Raw genomic sequence first — 24,167 nt, forward strand, 5'->3', positions numbered from 1 at the left:
TCGATAACGCTGATTAATCTCGGACCGGCAAATCTTTCCCCATCCAACACTAGCCGGGAGGATCGTCTTGATTGTTGTTTTCCGACGTCGCAACTCGCTCCAGCTCCTGTGGACATTGTGCTGGCACAAGACCCTTTTGACGGGCGCAACAAAGGTTCTTGTCTCATTAATCCTATCGAAATTTGCTCGACATCTGAGCCCTCGGTTTCATTCCCAGTCTAAACTGCCCATCATGTTCGGTACAAAGCCTGCGGGCACATCAACCGGCCTGTCCATCAACACCGGTTCTGCCAATTCTCTATTGTAAGGTTTTCTTTCCTGTTGCGTCTGTTAGTGGATTTATGGTCTCATCTTGGTTTACGCCTGTACGAGGTGTCTAAATTGCAATTGCTTCGTCTCATTCCTTTTGTATTTCCGGCCCTCACTCAAGCCTCGAAGAGCTAACAAAGTTTCCTTATCAGTGGCTCTGGAACCAATGCGCAGACTAGCACTACTACAACACCGGCGACCACTACGACCTCGGGCGGGCTTTTCGGTAACCTTGGAAATACTGCGACTCAGTCAAAGCCGGCCGGTGGCCTATTTGGAAACGCCGGCGGCGCTACACAACAATCTCAGCCTACCGGTTCGAGTCTGTTTCCGGGGTTAGGTGGCCAGCAGTCGAATACTACTTCAACTGGTGGAGGTCTGTTTGGGAACTCTACTGCCACGACTTCGCAGCCACAGTCAGGTGGTCTTTTCTCGGGAGCCACAACCACGACCAACACACAAAGCGGGAACACCGGTGGAGGACTGTTTGGCAACTTGGGCGGTAACACTGCAAACCAGACGCAATCAAAGCCACTTTTCGGTGGACTTGGGGGTTCTACAACTACTAGCGGGGGCCTATTGTAAGTGATATTCCTGCCCACAACAATAGTCATGGCTCATGCCAACCATCACAGTGGAGGCGCCAATCAAACTAGCGCGCAGCAGCAGCAGCAACAACAACAAACACAGAAGCCTACTCTGTCTTTATTCGGAAACCAGAATACCACAGCGCAACCAACGACACAACCCACGGCAGCGGCCGGGACAACGGTCATCCCTGGGGTCAAAGTCGATATCAGCAACATTCTTCCCACAACGAAATACGAGAGCTGCGCAGATGAGATCAAATCGGAGTTGGAAAAGTTTGATAACTTTGTCCTTAACCAAATCAAGATCTGCAATGAGGTTGCGAATATGATACCCACCATCGCCGGCCAGGGAGAGACGATTCCCAATGACGTTGAGTTTGTCCAGGGAAAATTAGAGACAATGCAGCACGCACTCGAGAATGACGCAGGTGACATTGATCAGCTGCGTAATCTTGTGTCTCGCGACGCGGCTGAAGCTCAAGTTGCATTCCGAGCGATTGATACCTTGAAGTTGCCACTGCAGTATCAATCTACCGGTGGGGCTGGATGGTGGTCTCAAGATCAGAAAATGTCAGATGGACAAGCATTGAGATCTACGCGCAAGAACACTCTAGCTCTCCCGGACGATGTTGAAAGCGACCCGTCCACTGCCACATCTGTGAACGGGGTACCCGTCAACTTGGTTGACTACTTCTCTCAGCGCTCTGACGAGATGGGAGAGGTCCTGGAACGCTACACACGAAATTTGAAAGAGATTGAAGACCACCTTCACGGAGTTGAGGCGACTTTGGAACGACAGATCCATGACTTTGTGACATCTCGTAGTCGAGATGGAGCAGCCGCCGGAGCCCCGAAGTCCATTGTCAGCGAGCTTGCCACCGTTCTAGGCGATGTTGAGGCTGGCATACTAGGCGTGGCCAGCCGTCTCGGTGGAGTTACCGAGCAAGTGCAAGAGGTGGTTCTGGGCCCGCCCTCTGTTTCATGAATGTCTGGAAGTCTGTGCATTGACATCACAACATCGTCTTCATGTAAATTACGGATGGATTTAGATTTGATGAAGCATACCTAAATTCGCTACATATGAGGCGAAACTTGATACAAATTCGGCTTCTTGCCAAATTATCTGATCCGACTATCCGCTAGTGGCCATGACCCCTCGACCACCCTGCCTATGACCGCGCAGAACGGCGTCGCTGAACTGGATGTGAAGCATCTGGGAGATGACAAATAAGGATACCATCTTAAGCTCAATAGAAAGCTAGTTCGAATCGCATAGTTACTTAAGGCTCGAATGAGTCATGTTCAATAATAATACTACTACCAAAGCATGGCATGCATAATATGGCAATTGTAATAAGCATCAGAGTGACTCATGTCTGCGGTTGTTGGTAATCATCCCTCCGTACTCCGTACATGCACGTAAATCCGCCGTGACAGAATGAAGCGGCTCGCCAGGGGTCACGCTGGAGGGTGAAGAATGCCAAGCTGCCTGTTCGGCGCAAGACGCAAGAGGACGGCAGACTGGCGTGATCGCACCTAATCCTTCGGCTAACGTCACCCTATTCCCCCGGTTTCCAGCTTGACCCTTCTGAAGGAGGGAGGCCCTTGAGGCAGGGGAGTCCGTTTATTCCCGCTGACAAGGGTCTTCTGCTGGAATGTTCGAAGCTTACAATGAAGTATTTCATATGGCCACCTTGAAATGTCGTTCATAAGACAGCCTGGCATACTCCGTCCTGCTATCTCAGCATGATGTACCTGTGGGGTGTTTCCCCATACTCACTCTCGCACCCCCAATACGGTATATGGATCCGTTTCTATCTACTAGTGACATTCTAGAACCCTACATACGTATGTGATTCGCGACAGATCAACTTAGCTCAAGGAAGCGGTGTGACGCCTCCGGGTCTTCCCAGATAAGCGGGAGATCTGACCCGACGCGGAGCGTCACAGAATGTCTCCACAACTGTTGCCTTCGAATGACGCGATCTTCGCTGACACCATCCTCGGACCCGCTATTGTTTGGGGGAGGCTCCTCCGAAACGTCGTTCAGTGTCCCCATGGATACATAGTTGCTTGATCAGCCGCTTGGGTGATATTCTCCAGCGATGGTGCAATACCCGCCTGTCCCGAATTTTGGGCAATGCTTGATTGTGTCCGGCTATCTCTTTCCTTGACGATGGAGTGGAGGATGTGGCCTCTTCGTTCTCTTGTTGTGCTCTTATTCCTATATAAACTCAGAGTCTCATCCTGCATCGAATATCGGTCCTTGTGTCACATAAGTCCCCATTCAAACACATCTTGTTAGTATCGTTCTCACAAGCATATTTGTACATCACAATCAACTTTGCCGCATAAACCATGGCGCCATCACTCGTGGACCCCGTGGTAACCCACCCAGTCGGCCGCCTTCCCGTAATTAAGAAGGAAACGACAGATGACAACAAATTTGGTTACCAGCCAGGCAGAACTGTTGTGGAAAATCATGATAACTATCAGTACCAAGACCTTCTCCCTACTTTCCCTAATCTTCATTGGCCTCCGCTAGAGGAGACACCGTATGAGGATAGGGGTATCTATGGAGACGCCAAGTTCCGAAATCTACTCCAAGACGCAACAGACGTCTTTGATTACACCCCCAAGATTGGAACCGAGGTTCACGGAGTGAATCTGGCGAAGCTGAATGATGCACAGAAGGATGACTTAGCTCGTCTGGTAGCTGTTCGTGGTGTTGTTTTCTTCCGAGGACAGGATGACTTGGATATCGATGCCCAGCGTGACCTGGGTAGATATTTCGGGAAGCTTCACAAGGTATGCATGGTCTGCATAAAATTATAATAATTTACTACTAACCTCATTGTCTTCCAGCACGCAACCACGTCTGTCCCGAAAAGAGAAGGCTTGGAGGACGTTCACGTCGTCTACACCGGAGACAACTCCACTGACCAGCGAGCAATGTTCACACCCAGTTTCCTTTGGCACTCAGACGTATGGGCTACCCTTGCTTGTGACCCCGGATATTTGGCTGATAAGATATATTAGGTTACATATGAAGTCCAGCCTCCCTCATACACATCGCTGAAGGTCTTGACCGGCCCGCCACGGGGAGGTGGTGGTGATACGCTCTGGACGTCACAATACGCGGCATATGATGCACTATCTCCTCACATGCAAACATACCTCAAGGGTCTGACTGCTCTACACTCGGCGGATATGCAGGCCTCTGATTCGCATGCTCTTGGTCGACCTGTCCGTCGGGATCCGGTTACCACAGAACACCCTCTTATCCGGACGAACCCTGTCACTGGCTGGAACAGTTTATTCTTCGATCCTGGATTCGTCACAAAGATTGTGGGAATCCCCAAGACCGAAAGCGACGCTATCATCAGATACCTCACCGAAGTTATTGCGACAACTCAAGAGATGCACGCGCGATTCCAGTGGAACAAGAATGATGTCGCTATTTGGGACAATAGGACAACTGTGAGTATCATGCCTCTCGCAGTATCTCTGGGCTATAAGCTAATTATTGATAGAACCACTCTGCCTCTTATGGATTCGCTCCTCACCGTCGTCATGCTGTTCGCGTCTGCTGCCACGCAGAGCGCCCCGTCTTGGATCCGGCAGGAAAATCGCAAGAAGAGGAATTCAATGCTCTTTACAACTTGCCTCCTGTTAACAAGGACGGCTCCCGCCAGTCTAATTACAATGACTGATCCACCAAGGCTGGCAAATTATTTGCGTATTCTGGATGTTTAGCGTGATTCAAAGGTTTTGAGGGAACATGAGAGCTGGCTCTCGGGACTTTCGATCTGATAATTAGATAACTAGCGATACATTTCGGCGTCTTGAAAACTAGGAGTACATAAATCCGGGCTAATACAATTCAAGTTATACTTTCCCACCTTCAACCTTCAAGCTACTAGTACTGAAATGTCTGCATAAGACACGTGCTTCTATGTGTCAAATTGTCAATATCAAATTACTTCTAGCAAGCCCATCACAAGTTTGTCACGAACCATACTGACCAGTATCTTCATCTCCATGGCAAACTCGCACCATGTCTTTTTACTCCAATATGCCCGTTTCCACGGCATAGCTACTGATTATACAGATCTTGACCCCCTCCAACATATTGACGACATTTGTGACATTCCTCCCAATTTTCTCCACCCACCTGGGGACGCTTTCTCAGCTACTGAACAAAACATCGCATCCAGCCAGCGAATCATCGAGCAGGATTTACGTCACGAAAAGCTCGACATCAGGAAGGAAGGCCTGCAATTTCTCTCGTCAGTGCTTCGCGACATTAAACGAGACAATATTGATGACTGTTGGGAACAAGTCCTTCCTTCGTGGTATCGATATGATGATCTGAAGCTAGAACTTCCTCTCTTTACCTCTGACAATGATTCGTATTTGGCACTTCCGGCTGAGCCGCTTCGCTACTCCCGAGAAGAGAATATTTTGTGTTCAATTGAGGGACTTGCTAGCGACTACGATAGCATTTTCTCCAGTGATATGATACATGAGGCGGATATCATTGGGAATAGTGTTAGCAAAGAGAAGCTGGATTGTTCTAAGGACGCATTGCTTCTTATTCAGGATGCAAGGCAGGCTGGCAATCGTCCTCCAGACTTGGATGACTTGCTTCGTCCTTTTAATGACGTGGCGAAGGTATATTTTGAAGTCCTCGCGCGCCACTTTTATTTACCTTGCTGAAGTTGAAGACAGGAAGATCAGTTCAAGCTTCAGTCCCCATCCCTTTTGCCTCTAAATGACGACTGCTTTCCTTGCGATAGCCCACCACCGAGTTCAAGTGACCGCATCCTATTGAGTCCTCTTCGCCATGTTTCACCCGAAGTACCAACAGACGTCAATACCATGCACTATGAAGACTACTCTGGGGCTGAAAATGATCCAAGGAGTACCGTTTCAATATTAAAGAGTGATTTGGAGGATCAGGACCCTGAAGAAATAGACAGGCAACTGACGCATGATCCATCCTTAAAAATGTTGTCATTATTCGAGCGAGATTCGCCTGGTGGAATGTCCATTGCGGATATAGACACAACCAATGAAAAGAGGCTTGAATCCGACTTTGAGCAGATCATCATGGCTGTGACAATACCCACGAGTCCAAGCAGCGTTACTTCCCAGGTGACCTACACTGAGATTACCGATAACATAGCAACATCTGACTGTTTCCCTTATGACAACTGCATCGTGAATGATCTTCCTTCTCGACCAAGCTACTCTCCAATTCCATCCGCCTGTAGCACGTCTCACCAGGAAACATACGTTCACGAGTATCCAGATTGCTCAGCACAGCCAGCCTCTGAATCTCCGGTACCAGAGTTGCACCTGTTAACTCCGACAATAGAAGGAGATCTCTCAGTGACTTCCTGTCTTCCTGAAATTCTACCCGAGATTGATGAATCTATTGGCTCAAGCAGTCAATCGCTGTTGCGAAAACGAAAGTTGGACGACACTCAAGAGGATAGCAAGACAACAGACAATGCGGATCAGAAAGCCATTCCAACAATGAAGGGAAAAACTCCTTTTAGACAAAACCCGGCCACAAGTCTTGGCTCCCTATCACGGTTTATGGAAACCAGAGGGCAGGGTTCAATACGAGAAGTAGCCACCCAGAGCCATTATTTTATTGACAATAGGCACACAGAAATTACTGAAAAGGAGCCCGACGTATCGCTGCATACTAAAACATCAGATAGCCACCCCATTCACGGCACAGCTCAGGGCCAATCTAAGATAATCTCCTTCGACCAGCTGCAGATACCACGTTATTTGCCTGGAAATCACGAGCACATAGTTCTCTCCCTGTCAACATCACTCCTCAAAAGCCACCTACGCATCGTTCAGTGCGTTGAAAGTATGAGTCCTGCCACATCAATCATCTACAGGGAGCCTAGTGGAAAGAGCTGGAAAATGGCACCTGGAAGCCGTATTCAAAAAATATCTACATTGTCATCAAACTGCGACGACGAAGCTGATATAATTATCGCGCGCAAAACTGGTATCGTCTTGACCACTTCCCAAGCAACAACTCAAGTATTCCTGCCAGGTCACAAGTCATCAATAATGGGAGTTATCCCAAATGTGAACTCCCCTCTACGAGAACGCGTATTCCGACTTGCGCGAAAGTATGAAAAACTATTTGTTCTTATTTCTCATTGCAGTGGTATGACATCAAACTTGCCAGATACTGGATTTACCATTGATAAAGCCATACTGTCATCTTTGACTGCCTTTACTGCTTTTTGTAGTTCTATGGCCAACCTGAATATCTACCCTGTTTTGATACCCTCTTCCCCCGATATCATTGCAGGCTGGATCCTTGCGCTTGCTGGTAAATTTGTGAATTCACAGGTCTGATTCCTGTTGAGATGTCCTACTTTTAATTCCATTTTTTTTTCTTCACTCAATATTTCGCGTTCTCTTCCTTTCTCCAAATATTAATCAGTGCACACTTCAATTCGAGCTATGGCTGGGAGTTCTCATCTCTTGATCTCCATATCTCTCCATATTTACATTAACCATGGCTTGATATTCATCAATATATTATGCGCTCAGATCAAGAAGCCTAGGATTTTTAAATATAGCTAGATACTGTTGCCTAGCTCTTACTCAACCAGTGCTGTCTCATTCATTGAATCGCTCTTACCTATTCACATCACACGCTCACACATCTTTGGTATGGCCTTGAAGCAATCATTCTAGTGAGATAGTAGTAGCCTATGAGTGCTGCCTAAATCAGGAACATTCTAATCATAGTAGTACTTCGGGTGCTAATGTTATTGGTAGCTGCTTGGGTTACTATGATTATGAGACTATATAGTAAATAGCGCTGTATGGGATATTTCATTGGTCTTGGGTCAAATAGATACAGTGTATCTTGAATGCTAGTGATAACATTAACATATGATAGTTTCAAGAGGTCATCATACATGGAGCGGTGCGCGTTAGCAGTAAGGTATCAAATAAGTGTCATGATGATCCATAATGGGGGCTTCAATGACTGCTCCGGCTCTACTGGATATATTCTATTTGAAACGAGTATGATACTAGAAATCACAATTGGTCAAGCAAACAATCTGAGAACCGCTATGATCCTGCATTCTCCTCGTTCTCGATACTTGTAATGCCATGTTAGTATGTCTACATGATTGTTCTGTCAAAGAAAGATCCTAATCTAGGACGTTCTGTGGGGCTGTGTCTCTGGCTATGAAGTTGCATGCCGATATTTCCTCTTCTCGTTGGGTCTCGCGTGTCCAGGAGAGTATCAGATGGGCCAGCCTCAGCTTGGAAACGCTGTAGCATTATACTGTCATGCGGTAGTGTTGTTCTTCCAGTTGAAGGGCGTGAGAGACCCACGAGACGCGTTCGATGTTGCGGTATTGCGCCAGGCTGATCGTCTATGCAGTGTCAGCAGTTGCAACCTGAGCTCAAGGCTCAGGAGCATACATACATTTGCTCCGGGAGTCTATAGGACGACTAGGCGGTGGCATTGCAGCGATGTCAGTTTTCTGTTTGTTGCCTTTTGAACTACCAGTTCCGCTCCGTTGATGGCGATGTATTTGTTCCACGCCTTCCTGGTTGATGGGATATACGTTCAATTGTCTAGACATTGGAGTGTGAGGAGGCCTCGATGACTCTGAGTGTCCGGGTACAAGCCCGGTTGGATGGTTTCGAGAGGCCGTTAGCGAATCTAGCGCTTGGGACACGGTATCTGTTGCAGCGGTCTGCATTTGGGATCGCATTGCTCGGGATTTGAGTATGTTGTATAAGTTTGTCATTTGTGTGAACTTCTTGCACTTCTCTCGATACATATCGACAAGTTCTTGGTTCTTCTTGCGAAGTTGGTCCTGTGCTGTCTCCATATCTGATTCATTGTCAGGTATGTTTCATTTAGGCACTCCCATATTGGGGACAGGCTGACCTGATATTCTGGCTTGTAGGGCTGATATCTCCGAGTTCGCGTTGTGTACAACCTTGTCCATTTGTGTATTCAGGTTGGTGTACTTTTCTGTCAGTGTCTTTGCGAGAAATTCCTGGTAGAAACTGTGGCTTGTTAGTAGACATCTAGTGTAGTTACGGCTAACAACTAACGCACATTTCCTGAGTAGTCTGGTATGTCCAGAAGAGTAATGCCCGTCCTGCGCACTCCATTATTGTATTCGGATCAAGCCCGCTCAGGACACTGGTCTTGTAGTCTTCCGTTGGGTTGAGGGCCGTTGCTACCGCGTCGTCGGGGTTCACGAGAACGGCCTGACAGGCTGGACAGGCTCGCTCATTTGCTGTGGGATGCGATAGACCAAGGCTTCCTGCGCAATGGAGACAGAAGATGTGTCTCGGATGCTCAGCGTGTTGTTCTTGAGTTTGAAAGTCGTAGAAGGGATACTCGAGATGCAGCAGATGGAGTTACTTACGAACAGGTGGTGACGACTGCCCTCTCCTTCAATGGTGCTCGACACTTCAGAGAGTTGCAACGTAGGTAGAAATCCATGCTGAATATCTCGAATACCTCCGCGGAAGGATGTCAGAAGACTTGGTTAGAGAGATGTTCAGGCGTGGATGGAGGTTGAGCTAAGATGGATATCACATAACATCATGGCTCAATATGGAAACTGCCGCGGGATCAACCAAGTCGCTCGTATAGTACTACCAGTTTATTATGATGTACGAATAAGGTATGGTTTTATTGGGTATCTCAGGAATATACATCATCTATGGTCTCAACGCTCTTATTTATATCAGCCACTCCATAAGCTTCACGCCGAATATGTTTAGAAAAAGAACGTATTTCCAGAAGCATCACGCCTCGTCGTCCGCATCTTCTCCTCAAACTCGGGCCCTGGTTCATATTCTCGCCAAAGACTAGCCGGAAAGATGTGTTTGTTCCGCTCATACCATCGTCTATCTACCACTTTGGTCAAAGAGGGATCTTTATCAGCACCCTCTAGTTGGCTGCTTTCCGGGCGCGATAAAGGATCGTCTGTTGAAGGCGCCGGAGGTGGTTTGTTGGAATAATCGAACAACAGACCACCCGCCTTTGTGAAATCGGGTACACTGTTGGCGATGAAATAATAAAGCTCGTAATGCTGTACCAGTCAGCGTATGCAGCCATGCGGAATAGTGGAATACATACATGTGGAACGATGATTTCTCCTTTAACCAACATGAGGTCATCAACACTGACTCGAGCCCACTCGCGACGATTGTCTTTGCGAGCCTTGGATGCTCCGCTGTTACCGCCGACACCCAATTCTGCTCCAACCTTTCGACAGCGGTCCAAGAACAACCAAACGGGATCGCCTTTCTTGACCCTGACTGTCCCTGCAGGGATGTTGGTCCCATCGAAGAATATAAAGGGGATTAATATCTCGGTATTCTTCACGGCTTCCTGCATGGCAAGGAACTCCTTGCGGAGCGCATCCCGTGCCTCTGCCTCTGCCTTCAATGCGGCTTTTGTCATTGCTTTCGGAGGAGGCGGGGCATTTGGGTTCGGCGTAATGCGACGTGATGAGGGCGCAGAGCTGTCGTCGGCGGGGGTCCTGGAAGCAGAGCGGGGAATACTCGAATCCCGTGGCGTTGCCGCTACATCAGCGGTGCTATCGTTCTCTTCCTCCTCATCGTCATCGCCGAATGAAAGTTTACTCTTGGTGATAGGCTTCTTTTTCTTCTTCTTCGGCGGGCCCTCGCTGCGTGGCGTCGAGTTGCTATACGCTTTGCGATCAGTTACAAGCCGGGCTTTCCTAGAGATGCGCTTTAACTTACCCGTCAGTCACTTCACCAGTCGAAGGAGTTGCACTTCTGGAGGTGAACCTTCCTAGGGATTTGTCATGGGCTTCGCGCTCTTTTTGCTCTAAGACCTCGGCGCGACGTTTGCGAAAGTCGGAAAGATGGACGAGACCAACTGTCTGCGATTTAAGCAGATCTTCTGCTGACGCAGTCTGGCTGGTAAACGAGCGTGGAGTCGAGCTATGGCTCGGCTGTTCGGATTGTGACATTTTAATATCGACTTTGTTCTCAGAGAATCGAAGAATAGACGTCGAGATTGGCGATAAATCTCACATGAATGCGACTGACGTACTGGCACGTGATGTCCAAGATTGCCGGATTGGGAACAACCACAACTCGCCTGCGCCTTGAGGAAAGAAATACTCTCGTCAATTGTTGTTTTTTATGCTACATTATTGCTCTACTTCTTTTGGCAGGATAAAATCTGCGAGTTTGAAAATCTTTATCATTTTAGATTCGCGACCTTAGTATCCCAGCCAACCAGCAGCACAAGAACAAACAAATCAAAGCCGACGACCTGCGAATTCCGCAGGATCGCCGCCGACAGAAACGCATCCCGTCACTTCTCCTACCTTTCTACATTTACTCGGTCGCAGATCCCAAACATGATGATGGAAGACGAAGATGATGATTTTTATGACCCCGCCGATGCGGTGCCTGTAACTCAGCATCAAAACGGGTCTCAGCATCCCCAGGCAGATTCAGGACCCCACGACGCCAATGATGCGGAAGAGGAGGAGATAGAGGTGGAAGAAGATGAGGTATGCGCATGGCGACAACTAATCTATCCTGTTACTGTCGCTAACTCTCGCATAGGATGACTTCAATATTATTACCGAAGCACCAGCAGACGCACCCCCTCCGGAAGTGTAAGTCCGCTACCTCTGTTCAACGCATTTCACCTTGTTAATTTATTGAACAGCCCACATCCTCGTCACGCCAGCCTCCGCGCGGAGTCTCAAAGACCCTCCTCTGCAGATGTCTCTACGATATCAAAATCAATAACACCCACCGTTACCCCCAAACTTGAATCTGCTACCCCTGTGCCTGCTACTGCAAGGCCTACGGTCCCTCAGAAGCCCGGTTCCGCCTACCCTCCAGTCCATGCGTCGAATATCGATGTCCACGCGAACCCTATCCATCCGGCGACCGGTAAACCAATCATGTCAACAGACATGGACACCGACTTCCCAGAGGATGACAAGCCTTGGAGGCGGCCAGGCTCCGACATTACGGATTATTTCAACTACGGGTTTGACGAGTTCACGTGGGCCAGCTATGTGTTGAAGCAACAGGAGCTACGCAAGGAAATTGGAGATCAGAAGAAACAATTGGATGATATGCAAGCCTTCTTAAGCATGGGGCTCCCGCCAATGCCCGGAGGTCCTCCGGGACCAGGAGGACCTCCAGGAAGCGCACCGCCTCCTATGCCCGGCATGCCTGGGATGCCGGATATGTCACAAGAGATGATGCAAGGCATGCTGACGAGCATGATGTCACAAGGCCTGGACCCCTCATCCATGGATCCTATGGCATTTATGCAGCATGCGCAGGCCATGATGGGTGGACAACCCGGCGCAGGCGGCGGACAACAAGGTCAACCCGGATTTGGTGGGCAAGGTGGTGGCCAGCCTCAGATGGGATACGGGGGCGGCTTTGGTCGGGGTCGCGGGAGAAGGTGGTAAAGCTAAGGTGGATCCGAAACTGTGACCATGTTATAATATCGAATACCATGTCGAAAGCTCAGCATTGGTGATTCAAGCGAAGTCCTAGAATCAGTAGTAAACCTATCCATAAATGAATTACTCCCGAAGGCTAAGCTTCTTGTGCGGATCTGGGGTCGGGTTGCTCGGGGAAAGGGAGCTACTAATCAAGTGCAATGTCATTGTTGCTCATCATCAGACATCAGGACCAAGTACTCTCAATATTGTAAAGGAAACAATATTTTTCTGTAACGTTCAAGCGAGCTAAGTACATTGAAAAAGAGCACGCTGTGATCAGAATGATAGGGAAGAAAAGCGAAGAAGTGGTGATACCCTCGGCAGAGAGGATGGAAGCTGTCGGTCTTGGCATTCTGGAAATTTCTCGCGAGTCCAGATCAGATCTTCTTTCCCCGGCCGCTTCCTCTTCTTCTTTTGCCCTCCACGTCCCCAACTTGCTTTCATTCTCTCTCGCTCCTGCTTGAATTCACGCTGTTCCTCGTGCCCGGCACTTCTACACACACCTTTATCACAATGGTATGTTATTGCACTTGATAACGCATGCTTTAGAGCTCCGAATCAACTTTTTCACCCATCAACGTCCATCCCCTTCTGCCGCAATTGCCATCCTTTATCGCTAATCAAACTATCCCTGATCATTACTAATGTGTTGATTGCTTAATTAGTCTTTCCTCCGTAACGTCAAGAGCCTTGCTCCCCTCCTGGACCGCGTCCTGGTCCAGCGTGTCAAGCCCGAGGCCAAAACCGCCTCCGGTATCTTCCTCCCCGAGAGCAGCGTCAAGGAGCAGAACGAGGCCAAGGTCCTCGCTGTTGGCCCCGGTGTCTTCGACAAGAACGGCCAGCGCCTCCCCATGAGCGTTGCTCCTGGTGACCGTGTCCTGATCCCTCAGGTATGTTCACCGCCCGATCCGTGGCCATCCGATGCGAGAAGCGAAGCATTTGGTCCATCGCGCTGGTTGATGTGGTAATATTGAATATATTTACTAACGGGTCTTTTGATATAGTTCGGTGGCAGCGCCGTCAAGGTCGGTGAGGACGAGTACACTCTTTTCCGCGACCATGAGTATGCACACCCTTGCCACTACGTTGCTCTGATTAAAGCTCGTATACTAACATATGCTACCAGGATCCTTGCCAAGATCCAAGAGTAAATTGGACGAGTGAAATGATATTCAGCTCCGTTGTCTTTCTGTTCACGGGTTAAGGCCGAATTACTTGTACTATACCTCCTACGCAAAATCATGAGCTTCAACCATTCAACTCGGGGAAAACTCATAATCAAAAAAAGAACCACCGAAGAGGTATCAGGAGGGATCTTGTCCCTCCTTTATCGTCTTGGGCTAACGTCTTGTCTGGCATTTATTATCGAAAGCGTGAAATGACTGTTTACATACCACACGATGTACTTTTAAATATAGCAATCATCCTGTCCTACATTGTCTGGCGCGATGAGGGCAAGTAATCAGATATGATAATCTCCTCTCTGATGTTTCTTGATCTATTCTACGATAAGCGGCTGGAGCAGATTCATCTGCACCTTACCGTTCTGTCCAAGACCGATAACCGATAGCGTCCCAAAAACCATAGACGTTCCAGTATTTACCAACTTAGAGGGTAGCCGTTCGACTTGCCTTCCGAATCATAATCAATGAGTTCACTCTAATCGAAATCTGTCCGAGAACAAGTGGTGTCTCGAGCTCGGGTCCAGCTGAATAGGCGTATCAGACTATCGACCTGGAACGAAGACACTTGAGAAGACGTGAGTATGGCCGCTACAGGTAATTCATAGAACTTACTAGCTTTTTGCATCAAAAACACAACAGACTAGCAATATGTCAGTAAGGGCAGTGACATGTGTATGAAGATGTAGTAATATCAGACAAACTACTAAAACACCATCACCATCATCAACTCTCTAAACATACCTTTATCAGCAATATCACCACATTCCATACAAAATAAACGCCTGGTACTGAGATTTGCACTCTATCAAAACTAGTATCATGTCGCGGAAACAGGCCTAACGCATATCAAATGGAAGTGGTGGATCTAAGCAGAGATGCTGAAGGGTACTAGTTAGTAGGAATGATACGTACCACAATAACTTGTAAGTTGAATTGGTAGCTCAAACTTAGTAAATTGTCGACTATTTGCCTACTATCCTGGATCTAGTTAAAATGAGTTGGTGTCGCTCAGCCCAGATTATAGAAGTCAGCGTACGAATATTTGTATAAATGACTTAGTCGAAATCGATGTAGTATTCAGCATAAAGCGGTACTGATTCTGCTCACATGGGACAGGCCATTAAGGTAGTAAGTTCTTCTATTTATTTAATTTGTATAACTTTTAACAATTTACTGCTTATTGTGCAATTTCAGGAGTTGTTCGTCACTTCGTGGGATTAATGATACTTTGGCTTAGCGGTGTCCTGGCAGGACTAGTAGTAGGAGCGATATATAAACTGACAGGCAAAGCGCGGATGTATATACTACCCGCGTACACGCGAACCAACCAAGCGCGACAATATCATGGACGCGAAACACTGCGTTGCACTTCTAACGATCATGAAAATGTGTCAACTGGTTCACTACTAGTAGTACAATATACTTAAAGCATAGTAGACGCCTAAACCAACATCCTCAATTCTACATCGCGAACAAGGGATAGTACTATATCATCCTACTACCTCGGTTACGTACTTGATAGTAAACAACCCAACCCAACACAACGAAACAGAGACAGAAAAGAAACGATTGAAATTGATAAGATCCAATCTAATCAAAGCACCTTCAACAGCCAGCTACAAATTAATAACTAAAACCAGACCCCCAATCCCTTCGGCCCCTCAACTAAGTACAAAGTAAGTAAATTCTCCATCACGCAAAGGCCCGTCCCGTTCTAATCGATGCCATCTCATAGGCTGTAAGCTTATCCGTCCACCACCACCACCTAAACCTATCCGTTATACTAAGTACTACTCCGTTCCATCCATCCGCGTCCCGTCTCGGACGTACGGAAGCCACACACACAAACCACACACACTCCCTTCCACCCCCCCTGCTAGGAAAATCCTTTTCCAATTAGTGTTGCCACGCGAGAATCAAGCTCATCTTATCTTTTAGTTTCTTTTTGATCTTACCGTCCCTTTCCCTTGCAGCTCCTGGTGGATCTGGGGTAGAGTTCCGTGAGATTAGGTGTGGCACCGGTTTTGTAGTTTATTTGGACTTCTTTTGTTACGGTCTTACTTACTTGTATGTATGTATGTATGTATTGTGTATTTATTATACATACATGTTATACGTACATACATACATACATATGTAGTTGTGGACTTGGTTCCTTGGTTGGGACCTGCGTGTGCATGAATGGACGTGGTGCTGGATATGCGTGTGTGCCTTAACTGCTGTCTAGTTGGTTGGTCACCGTTGTTGGTGTTGTGCGGTTGTGATGTGTCATATTGTGTATGCAGTCCACGTGTGAGGTAGGTGGGTAGGGTAATTCAATTCCCATAACTTGTGGATGAATGAGAGAGGGGTTGTGCGGTCTGGAGTTTTGAGTATGTGTGCCAAACTGGCGTTGAAGAATACGGACGCATGATAAATACAAGTGTCCTAAATGGCTGATAACATAGATATAGTGGTATGTTGATTGTTGGATACATGGCTCCAGTGACAGTCATAGATCATATCGTTCTATTAACGACTATCTTAAGTCTAAACAGCATCAACTCCAGAACGAGTATCCCCTCTTCCACTTGCCCTGCAGTGTAAAGCTGGGCAAACCGTTTGTACCGTCAATAAAAGAAAAAAGTTAACAAGATAGCGTAAAACAACCATATCATGCCATGCAGTTGAGAAGAAATGTAAAAAAAAGATTCTCATAGGAAATTAAATTAATTAGAATTCAGTGAAACGTGCCCTTTATTTCATTTTTTTACGCGGAACCGAACTCCTTGATGTCGGTCTGCTTGCCGAGGAGGGCAAGAGGCACGATACCACTGACGTGCATCTCAGGGCCGTAGACGTGCATGTTGAGGCCAAGCTCCTCACCAACAGCCTTGATGTTCTTGAGACCCTCCTGGTAGTTGGGACCAGCACGACGAACCCAGATCTGGACCTTGTGCTCGTTCAGGACGGGGGCAACCTCACGGAGAGCGCGGATGACACCCTTGAAGGTGGAGGCAACGTTGGTGAAGTTGGCAATACCACCACCGATGAAGAGGACCTTGCCGTCGGGGTGGATGGGAGAGCGCAGCATCAGGTCGAGGATGGTACGGGCGTAGTTGAAGGTCTGGGTCTCGGTGGGAGCACCGGAGTACTCACCGTAGTTGGCGAGCTCGCTGACGAAGCCAGCAGAGGCAATGGCGTCAGCGTACACGACGGAGGCACCACCACCAGCAACGAGGGTCCAGACACGGCCGTTGGCGTTGAGGACGGTGAGCTTGAGGGAAGCACCAGTCTTGGCATCCATCTCGGAGATGAACTTCTCCTCCTTGCTCAGCTCACGACCGAAAGGAGCGGGGAACTCCATCGGGGGACCGGCGTCAATGTTGACCTTGTCGCTGGAGGGAAGGGTGGGCAGACCCAGGTTGGCGGGGCTACGAGCAATGGCCCACTTGGTACCGCACTCGAACTCAGCAGTCTGGTCGAGCTTGGCAGCCAGATCGAGGAAGTGAACATCAGCCGAGGTGGCATCAGCGTTGGGGATGACAACCAGAGGGTTGATCTCGAGGTAGGTGAACTGGCAGTCGACGTAGACGGCGTAGAGGCGGGAGATGAAGTCAACGAGGACGTTGTGAACACCCTTGGGCACCTTGCTCAGGAGAGCAGCAGCGATCTCCTCGTTGGAGGGGTACTGCTCGAGGTTGACGGGGATGAGAAGCTTCTCAGCCTTGGCGTCGACATCACCAACGTCGACACCACCCTCGTGGGTGAAAAGGATCCAGTCACCCTAATGCGGTACATTAGCATTGATACCCCGCAGCTACGGAGGGCGCCGATCAGACGGCGGAGAAAGACAGAAAACTTACCTCACGCACGGAGTGGATGTTGATGTAGTACTCGGTCTCCTGGGGGTGAGGAACGAAGGGCTCAACCAGGAACTGACGGAGAACGCCGGTGACCGTCTCAACCTGGACGTCCTTGGCAGCACGGGCCTCAATCCATTCCCTGGCCTCGGCCCAGGTCTTGTTCAGGGCCAACAGGCCACTCTTTCCACGTCTCTTGATCAATTGGTCGGGCTTGGCCACGAACTTGGAACCGGGAGTCAACAGCCAAGGGTAGCGGACCTCAGCCTGATCGAGGACATCCTTGACGGCAACATCTTCGGGGAAGTAAAGGGAGGCGAGCTTAGGAGGAGGGTTGTGCGTGGAGGACGGAGGGAGGGGGGTAGGCTTGATAACGGGCGCACGAGTGAGGTGGTAGTTGAGGATGGCCTTGCCATCAGCTTCGAGAATCGACTTGGCGGACATGATGATCGTATAGGTGAAAGAGGAGAGGTATGATTATACTAGACAGACGTGTAAGAAGCTGCAGAGCAATGGTTTTTGAAAGTGGGAAGTGAACCCCGGAATGGGTGAGAGGTATACCTAGAGGAAGATGTATGTAGAGGGAGATAGAGAGAAAGAGGGAGAAGGAGAAAGGAATTGGAAAATAGTGGTCTTGATTTTTTTTTGGGAGGTCTGGAAGAAATCACCAACCAAAAGGAGGAGCAGGAATAAAATGGAGAGTGAGAGTAGAGTAAGAGGGGGGGAAGGAGGGGAGGACGAAGAGGAAAAGAAGAAACAAAGCGGGAAGGAAAAAAAGAACCTAAACGGAGTATTGCAAGAGAAGAGCGCCGATTAGTCGGTGATGATAAGTGACGGCCGGCGAAAGGAGGAACTAGAAGGGAAAGAGGGGGGGGGAGGGGAGGAGAAGTTTCGACGAAGCAGAATTTTTGGGGTCCGAAGATGGAGGAGGATGGATGGAATGATCAACTGAAGCCACAGTAAAAACCGCCAAAACGACATGATACAGAGCACGATCAGGGCCGAGCTCGGGCAATACAAGGGGCTTAGCGGCTTGCGATGCTGCAGCCAGCGGACTTTGTTGAGATTCGGTGGAGCCGCCGTAAGAAAAAGCGGGTCGGCCCAAGACCCATCCTGTCAGCCGGGATTGGCGGCGTTGGGGATCCTCGGAAGCCATTCTCGTGAGTATTTGACTCGCAGTATCTGCCCTACGCTGTAGCCTCAATACTGAAGCCCCCTACCATCACCAGAATGGCCGCCTATTCTTGCGTCCTTTTTTTTGTTGGGTACTTGCTTTACGCTCTTCGTTTTGTTGACGACACCACCATCACCAATCACCCCCCTGTTCGAATGGACAACCTCCAATAATGCAGTGATAGTGGCGGATGTGTTAGCTGGACAACATGTCTGATCACATTTGAACTAGATAACGTGTCCTGCCCGATGATGTAATGGGTTGGTTGTACTTCCCCGGCTCACTTCCCCATACTTTACGGGAATTGACCACAATTCTTCCCACCAAATAGTCCTGGATGGTTCTGGATTCAGGTACCCCTGCGTGTAATCTACGACTGTAGTAGTAGTATAACATCTTTGCATGTAGTATAGAGATGGATGGTAACATGGCAGCGCACACTACTCTATCTACAATATGCTGGAAGCCTAAACCTAAGGTACATACCACAGATTCCCTTATTCAGATTGTGGATGGGCGATATACCTACTTGGGTAGGTGCCCGTATGATTCCAGAAGCATACTTTCAAGTAGTATACCGCCGTTTGATCTTTCGGTGAGCGGCCAGCGAAAGGGAAAGAAAACCTCCTGGGAGTTACGGGGCCTCGTGCATACGCATCGGCCCAGTCCCTGGCCGCAATTGGGACCTCCAGTTTGCTGATCCAGCAGACGGATGTAGGATCCACCCGCTTTAGCCCCAACCAGACCACCAGGACCACCAGGACCACCTCCCGGTTCGATTTGTACGCAGTATCAATCAGAATGCCCTTGCCCCCGTAATACGGAGAACCGTGGTCTCGGTGTCTCTCAGACGGTCTATTTCGGTTTTTAACCTATACTAATCTTATTCAAGGCAATTCTGCATGCTCCGATACTTGCCTGCAACCTCTTTGGCAGCCAACGGAGTCCTCCGATTAACCGACCCGGCGGACAACAATCACCAAGTTTGTAAACACTTCTCTTACTTTCTCCTAGTAGATACAGTAGTGATCGGTCAATCGATCAATCAATCCCAATTCCCTCCCCCTCCCACGGAGTTTGTTGGGCGTTGGAATCTTGTGAGCATACTATACTCCGGACTCCGGCCTCCGTAAGGATCAATATCTTCCTCCCCATCTCAAGACAATAGACGAGAATCGGCTTCTGACTGCGCAATGTCATTTCGGGTTGCGCGCCACTAGTCCCATCGACTGAAACGTCCCCATAGCTACTATCTATTCTAGCGAAGTTGATCCATCCTTGTGGTGATTCCCCAACTGGGTTGTTTCGGACCAGGAGTTGCCTGCGCCAGGATCATTGATACTGTATGGTACGATCGATACGAACCCCATTCATACGCCCATACCAGCTGTGTATGTACCTGCTCTTTCCTCACTTGGCCCCATAATTTTTCTACCCCCCCATCAAGCTTCCCGATATCGTCCCCTCCTTTAGCTACTTTTTTTTTTGTCCGTTCCATTTTCTTTTTATCTTACATCTTGTTTTTCTCTCATCTCCCGTCTTTTTCCCATCAGTCCACTTCTCTCTCCTCCTCACTCCTCCTTCCTCCAATTTTCTCATTTCTCCATCTGGTTGCCTCGCTCTTCCAGCTCCCTTCCTCTTCTCTTCTCCCTCTTGTTCCTCTTACCATCCTAAACCACTTCCAACTTCCTTTGTGTTCAGGTCGCAGTCTTACGAAGCGGCTTGTCACTTCCTCACCTATCTATTATCTCCCTTACTATCTAATAATATCCTCCTTTAATCCTTTCTCCTATTCCCAACTCTGTTGACAGGTATGTGTGCTGTCCGATAGTATATTGCTACCACGGCGGATACATTTCCCCTCCCACGGATTCTTCCCACACAGCACCCGCTTTATGAGAACCTTCTTGATCTCTTGACACTGACATCTTGCTCGATTCACAGAGTATTCAGCCAACATGCCTACCTCTGCTCCCCTCGTCAACACCGCCAATGGCGCCTCCGCCAACGACAACATCACCCGCTTCGACCCCCCCAGCCGTGTGCGCTCTCCTCTCAGCAACGCCCTCTTCCACAACAAGACGAGATGCTTCGTATAGTAAGTGGCGGCCTATAGCCGTGCTCAATTGCTCTGGCTGACAATCTGTCACAGTGGTATGCAGCCCCGGGCTGTCCAGGGTATGCTTGACTTCGACTTCATCTGCAAGCGTTCCACTCCCTCCGTCGCCGGTATCATCTACACCTTCGGTGGTCAGTTCGTGAGCAAGATGTATGGCCAACCAGACCCCATCTCTTGAATTGAGATACTGATACAATTATAGGTACTGGGGTACCAGCGAGACTCTCCTCCCCGTCTACCAGGACGTCTCCAAGGCCATGGCCAAGCACCCCGACGTTGACACCGTTGTCAACTTCGCCTCTTCCCGTTCCGTCTACAGCTCCACCATGGAGCTGATGGAGTGCCCCCAGATCCGTTCCATTGCCATCATTGCTGAGGGTGTCCCCGAGAGAGTAAGTTCTGCTTCTGAGACACACCATGCTGCTCTCCGCTAACAGCAGAACAGCGCGCACGTGAGATCATGGTCAAGGCCAAGGAGAAGGGCATCACCATCATCGGACCTGCTACCGTTGGTGGTATCAAGCCCGGTGCCTTCAAGATTGGTAACACTGGTGGTATGATGGACAACATTGTTGCCTCCAAGCTCTACCGCAAGGGTTCCGTCGGTTACGTCTCCAAGTCCGGTGGTATGTCCAACGAACTCAACAACATCATCTCTCAGACCACCGACGGTGTCTACGAGGGTGTTGCCATTGGTGGTGACCGTTACCCCGGCACCACCTTCATCGACCACCTGCTCCGCTACCAGGCTGAGCCCGAGTGCAAGATCCTGGTTCTGCTGGGTGAGGTCGGTGGTGTTGAGGAGTACCGCGTCATCGAGGCCGTCAAGAACGGCACCATCACCAAGCCCATCGTCGCCTGGGCCATCGGTACCTGCGCTAGCATGTTCAAGACTGAGGTTCAGTTCGGTCACGCTGGTGCCTCTGCCAACTCCGATCTCGAGACCGCTGTTGCCAAGAACAAGGCCATGCGTGAGGCCGGTATCTTCGTTCCCGAGACCTTTGAGGACCTTCCCCAGACCCTCAAGGAGGTCTACGACGACCAGGTCAAGAAGGGTATCGTCAAGCCCCAGCCTGAGCCTGTCGTCCCTAAGATCCCCATCGACTACTCCTGGGCTCAGGAGCTGGGTCTCGTCCGTAAGCCCGCTGCTTTCATCTCTACCATCTCCGACGACCGTGGCCAGGAGCTTCTCTACGCCGGTATGCCCATCTCTGATGTCTTCCGTGAGGACATTGGTATCGGTGGTGTCATGTCTCTGCTGTGGTTCCGCCGCCGCCTCCCTGCCTACGCCAGCAAGTTCCTGGAGATGGTTCTCATGCTTACTGCTGACCACGGTCCTGCCGTGTCTGGTGCCATGAACACCATCATCACCACCCGTGCCGGCAAGGACTTGATCAGCGCTCTCGTCTCTGGTCTCCTGACCATCGGTTCTCGTTTCGGTGGTGCCCTGGATGGCGCTGCTGAGGAGTTCACCAAGGCCTTCGACAAGGGCATGAGCCCCCGTGACTTCGTTGACACCATGCGCAAGGAGAACAAGCTGAGTAAGTGAACCGTCATTGTACCTGAAAAGTTGAACAGCTTTAACTGACTATGCACAGTCCCCGGTATTGGTCACCGTGTCAAGTCCCGCAACAACCCCGATCTCCGTGTCGAGCTCGTCAAGGAGTTCGCCAAGAAGCACTTCCCCAGCACCAAGCTGCTCGACTATGCCATTGCTGTCGAGACTGTGACCACCTCCAAGAAGGACAACCTCATCCTCAACGTCGACGGTTGTGTTGCCGTCTGCTTCGTTGACCTGATGCGCAACTGCGGTGCCTTCTCTTCCGAGGAGGTTGAGGACTACATGAAGATGGGTGTCCTCAACGGTCTCTTCGTCCTTGGTCGTTCCATTGGTCTCATTGCCCACTACCTCGACCAGAAGAGACTCCGCACTGGTCTGTACAGACACCCCTGGGATGACATCACCTACCTTCTCCCCGCCCTCCAGAAGGGTGGCTCCGAGGGTCGTGTCGAGGTCAGCGTCTAATTTTTTACTTGTCTCCCTTAATACACTTACATCTCATGGATTAGTCATAAAATCCGTCATTGTTGACGTCGGAGTTGTGATGGCCTGTTTTCTTTTCACCCATATTTCTTTCTGCATCGGCTTGGTTCGCTTCATATCTCATCTATTTCAACTTACAATCTGTAGTGGCACATGTGGCATGACTCGCTGTTAAAGGTTGATGAATATCACGCAACGATTAAAGAAATGTGCATCCATTATAAACTTGTAGATTAACGTAGATGTAGTTGCTGTCTTTGACTGTTGTATGGATGATTAGTTGATCTGCGGTTGTCAAAGTATGTCTCTTCATCCAAGTAGGCGGTAGATGCAAGCGCAGGCCCACATGCGGCAGAAAAACGGGCCTCTGCCCGCGCCGATCTGCTTAATAGAACTGCTATCCTCCAGCTCTCCAACAATATTCAATCGATCTCAAAATTCCGAACCATTCAATCACCACATCGCCGATAAAACCACACGCGCATTCGACCAGAGGTCGCGCGCAACAATATCATCACCCGAACTCATACCCCAAATTACCTCCAAGCACACTCATTCAACCAATCTACCACCACTACACTACAATCACCTCAAACCCTCCTTCAAATACTATTGAAATACTAAACGATGGTCCGCCTAAAACACCGCTACATCCTCCTCGACATCCTCTACCCCGATCCCTCAACATGGCCCCCAGCCACCTCCCGCACCAACAAGAACCCTCAATCCAAATCAAAGTCGCAAGCACAGCTACAAATCCATTCGCCCACATCCGATGCCCTAACACCGGGCCTGCTAGCGAAAATGGTCAGAGAGGAAGTCTCACTCATGTTTGGCGATTACGGCGTCGGTAGATTGGGTGGTGCAGGCGCGGGGGGTATTAGTGGTATGTTTTCCTTTTCCCTCTCCCTCTATTCCTCTTTGAATTGGGTTTTGTGCCTGTTGGGTTGTGATAATGAGACTAATTACTTGTTTGATGAATGTCCAGTGAAATACCTCTCCCCTGCTACCTCAACGGCTATTATTCGGTGTCCTCGCGCGTCGTTCCGGCTTGTGTGGACGGCGCTGACCTGCATGTCTCAGGTTCCCGGTTTTAGTGAGGGTGGGTCGAAGAGGACGACGAGAGCTTGCGTGTTTCGGGTCATTAGGGTGTCCGGGACGATGCGGAAGGCGGAGGAGGAGGCGATTCGCAGGGCGAGGAGGGAGATTGTGCGGTTGAGGGAGGCGGAGGAGAGTGGGGTTTTGGAGGGGTTGTTGGGGGGGTTAGTGGATGTGGCTGGGGAGGAGAGTACGCCGGTTACTGGGGAGGATGTGGTTGGGGATGTGATGATGGAGAGTGAGGATGATGAGTGATTGAGTACGAAC

At 49.3% G+C, this 24,167-nt stretch overlaps 10 protein-coding genes across 10 annotated transcripts; 7 read left to right on the forward strand and 3 right to left on the reverse strand.

Annotated features, from left to right (window-relative positions):
• Window positions 1-106: 106 nt before the first annotated feature.
• BDQ94DRAFT_138346 (nucleoporin FG repeat-containing protein) lies at window positions 107-2,275 on the forward strand. Its single transcript, XM_026765227.1, has 3 exons — window positions 107-303; window positions 462-890; window positions 945-2,275. The coding sequence occupies exons 1-3, from the start codon at window positions 233-235 to the stop codon at window positions 1,882-1,884; spliced, it is 1,440 nt and encodes a 479-aa protein (XP_026629735.1). The 5' UTR covers window positions 107-232; the 3' UTR covers window positions 1,885-2,275.
• Window positions 2,276-3,257: 982 nt separating this feature from the next.
• Window positions 3,258-4,612, forward strand: BDQ94DRAFT_167586 (TauD/TfdA dioxygenase family protein; the record flags this gene model as incomplete). Its single annotated transcript, XM_026770841.1, has 4 exons — window positions 3,258-3,707; window positions 3,765-3,884; window positions 3,939-4,379; window positions 4,433-4,612. The coding sequence occupies 4 exons, from the start codon at window positions 3,258-3,260 to the stop codon at window positions 4,610-4,612; spliced, it is 1,191 nt and encodes a 396-aa protein (XP_026629736.1).
• Window positions 4,613-4,940: 328 nt separating this feature from the next.
• On the forward strand, window positions 4,941-7,292 carry BDQ94DRAFT_157584 (uncharacterized protein; the record flags this gene model as incomplete). Its single annotated transcript, XM_026768763.1, has 2 exons — window positions 4,941-5,573; window positions 5,631-7,292. The coding sequence occupies 2 exons, from the start codon at window positions 4,941-4,943 to the stop codon at window positions 7,290-7,292; spliced, it is 2,295 nt and encodes a 764-aa protein (XP_026629737.1).
• A 944-nt stretch (window positions 7,293-8,236) lies between these two features.
• On the reverse strand, window positions 8,237-9,423 carry BDQ94DRAFT_167588 (uncharacterized protein; the record flags this gene model as incomplete). The annotated part of the gene is made up of 6 exons (XM_026770842.1): window positions 8,237-8,332; window positions 8,386-8,400; window positions 8,528-8,799; window positions 8,857-8,978; window positions 9,031-9,267; window positions 9,347-9,423. The coding sequence occupies 6 exons, from the start codon at window positions 9,421-9,423 to the stop codon at window positions 8,237-8,239; spliced, it is 819 nt and encodes a 272-aa protein (XP_026629738.1).
• Window positions 9,424-9,596: 173 nt separating this feature from the next.
• BDQ94DRAFT_116362 (FAM50/XAP5 family protein) lies at window positions 9,597-10,960 on the reverse strand. Its single transcript, XM_026763673.1, has 3 exons — window positions 10,695-10,960; window positions 10,066-10,636; window positions 9,597-10,018 (listed from the first exon to the last, which is right to left on the reverse strand). Exons 1-3 carry the CDS (start codon window positions 10,925-10,927, stop codon window positions 9,704-9,706), a joined length of 1,119 nt encoding a protein of 372 aa, XP_026629739.1. The 5' UTR covers window positions 10,928-10,960; the 3' UTR covers window positions 9,597-9,703.
• Window positions 10,961-11,104: 144 nt separating this feature from the next.
• fip1 (cleavage polyadenylation factor subunit FIP1) lies at window positions 11,105-12,713 on the forward strand. Its single transcript, XM_026765228.1, has 3 exons — window positions 11,105-11,479; window positions 11,535-11,587; window positions 11,641-12,713. Exons 1-3 carry the CDS (start codon window positions 11,324-11,326, stop codon window positions 12,401-12,403), a joined length of 972 nt encoding a protein of 323 aa, XP_026629740.1. The 5' UTR covers window positions 11,105-11,323; the 3' UTR covers window positions 12,404-12,713.
• A 129-nt stretch (window positions 12,714-12,842) lies between these two features.
• BDQ94DRAFT_138350 (GroES family chaperonin) lies at window positions 12,843-13,998 on the forward strand. Its single transcript, XM_026765229.1, has 4 exons — window positions 12,843-12,955; window positions 13,105-13,329; window positions 13,444-13,502; window positions 13,566-13,998. Exons 1-4 carry the CDS (start codon window positions 12,953-12,955, stop codon window positions 13,588-13,590), a joined length of 312 nt encoding a protein of 103 aa, XP_026629741.1. The 5' UTR covers window positions 12,843-12,952; the 3' UTR covers window positions 13,591-13,998.
• Window positions 13,999-16,245: 2,247 nt separating this feature from the next.
• Window positions 16,246-18,133, reverse strand: aclA (putative ATP citrate lyase subunit (Acl)). The gene is made up of 3 exons (XM_026763674.1): window positions 18,027-18,133; window positions 17,469-17,947; window positions 16,246-17,389 (listed from the first exon to the last, which is right to left on the reverse strand). The coding sequence occupies exons 2-3, from the start codon at window positions 17,907-17,909 to the stop codon at window positions 16,373-16,375; spliced, it is 1,458 nt and encodes a 485-aa protein (XP_026629742.1). The 5' UTR covers window positions 17,910-17,947; window positions 18,027-18,133; the 3' UTR covers window positions 16,246-16,372.
• A 2,464-nt stretch (window positions 18,134-20,597) lies between these two features.
• On the forward strand, window positions 20,598-22,784 carry BDQ94DRAFT_167593 (putative ATP citrate lyase, subunit 1; the record flags this gene model as incomplete). Its single annotated transcript, XM_026770843.1, has 5 exons — window positions 20,598-20,737; window positions 20,792-20,908; window positions 20,961-21,150; window positions 21,204-22,299; window positions 22,357-22,784. The coding sequence occupies 5 exons, from the start codon at window positions 20,598-20,600 to the stop codon at window positions 22,782-22,784; spliced, it is 1,971 nt and encodes a 656-aa protein (XP_026629743.1).
• Window positions 22,785-23,429: 645 nt separating this feature from the next.
• BDQ94DRAFT_167594 (Rpp14/Pop5 family protein) lies at window positions 23,430-24,155 on the forward strand (the record flags this gene model as incomplete). Its single annotated transcript, XM_026770844.1, has 2 exons — window positions 23,430-23,688; window positions 23,791-24,155. 2 exons carry the CDS (start codon window positions 23,430-23,432, stop codon window positions 24,153-24,155), a joined length of 624 nt encoding a protein of 207 aa, XP_026629744.1.
• Between the last annotated feature and the right edge of the window lie 12 nt (window positions 24,156-24,167).

The sequence above is a fragment of the Aspergillus welwitschiae genome (genome assembly GCF_003344945.1).
Source record: "Aspergillus welwitschiae strain CBS 139.54b unplaced genomic scaffold BDQ94scaffold_6, whole genome shotgun sequence".
NCBI classification, from domain to species: domain Eukaryota; kingdom Fungi; phylum Ascomycota; class Eurotiomycetes; order Eurotiales; family Aspergillaceae; genus Aspergillus; species Aspergillus welwitschiae.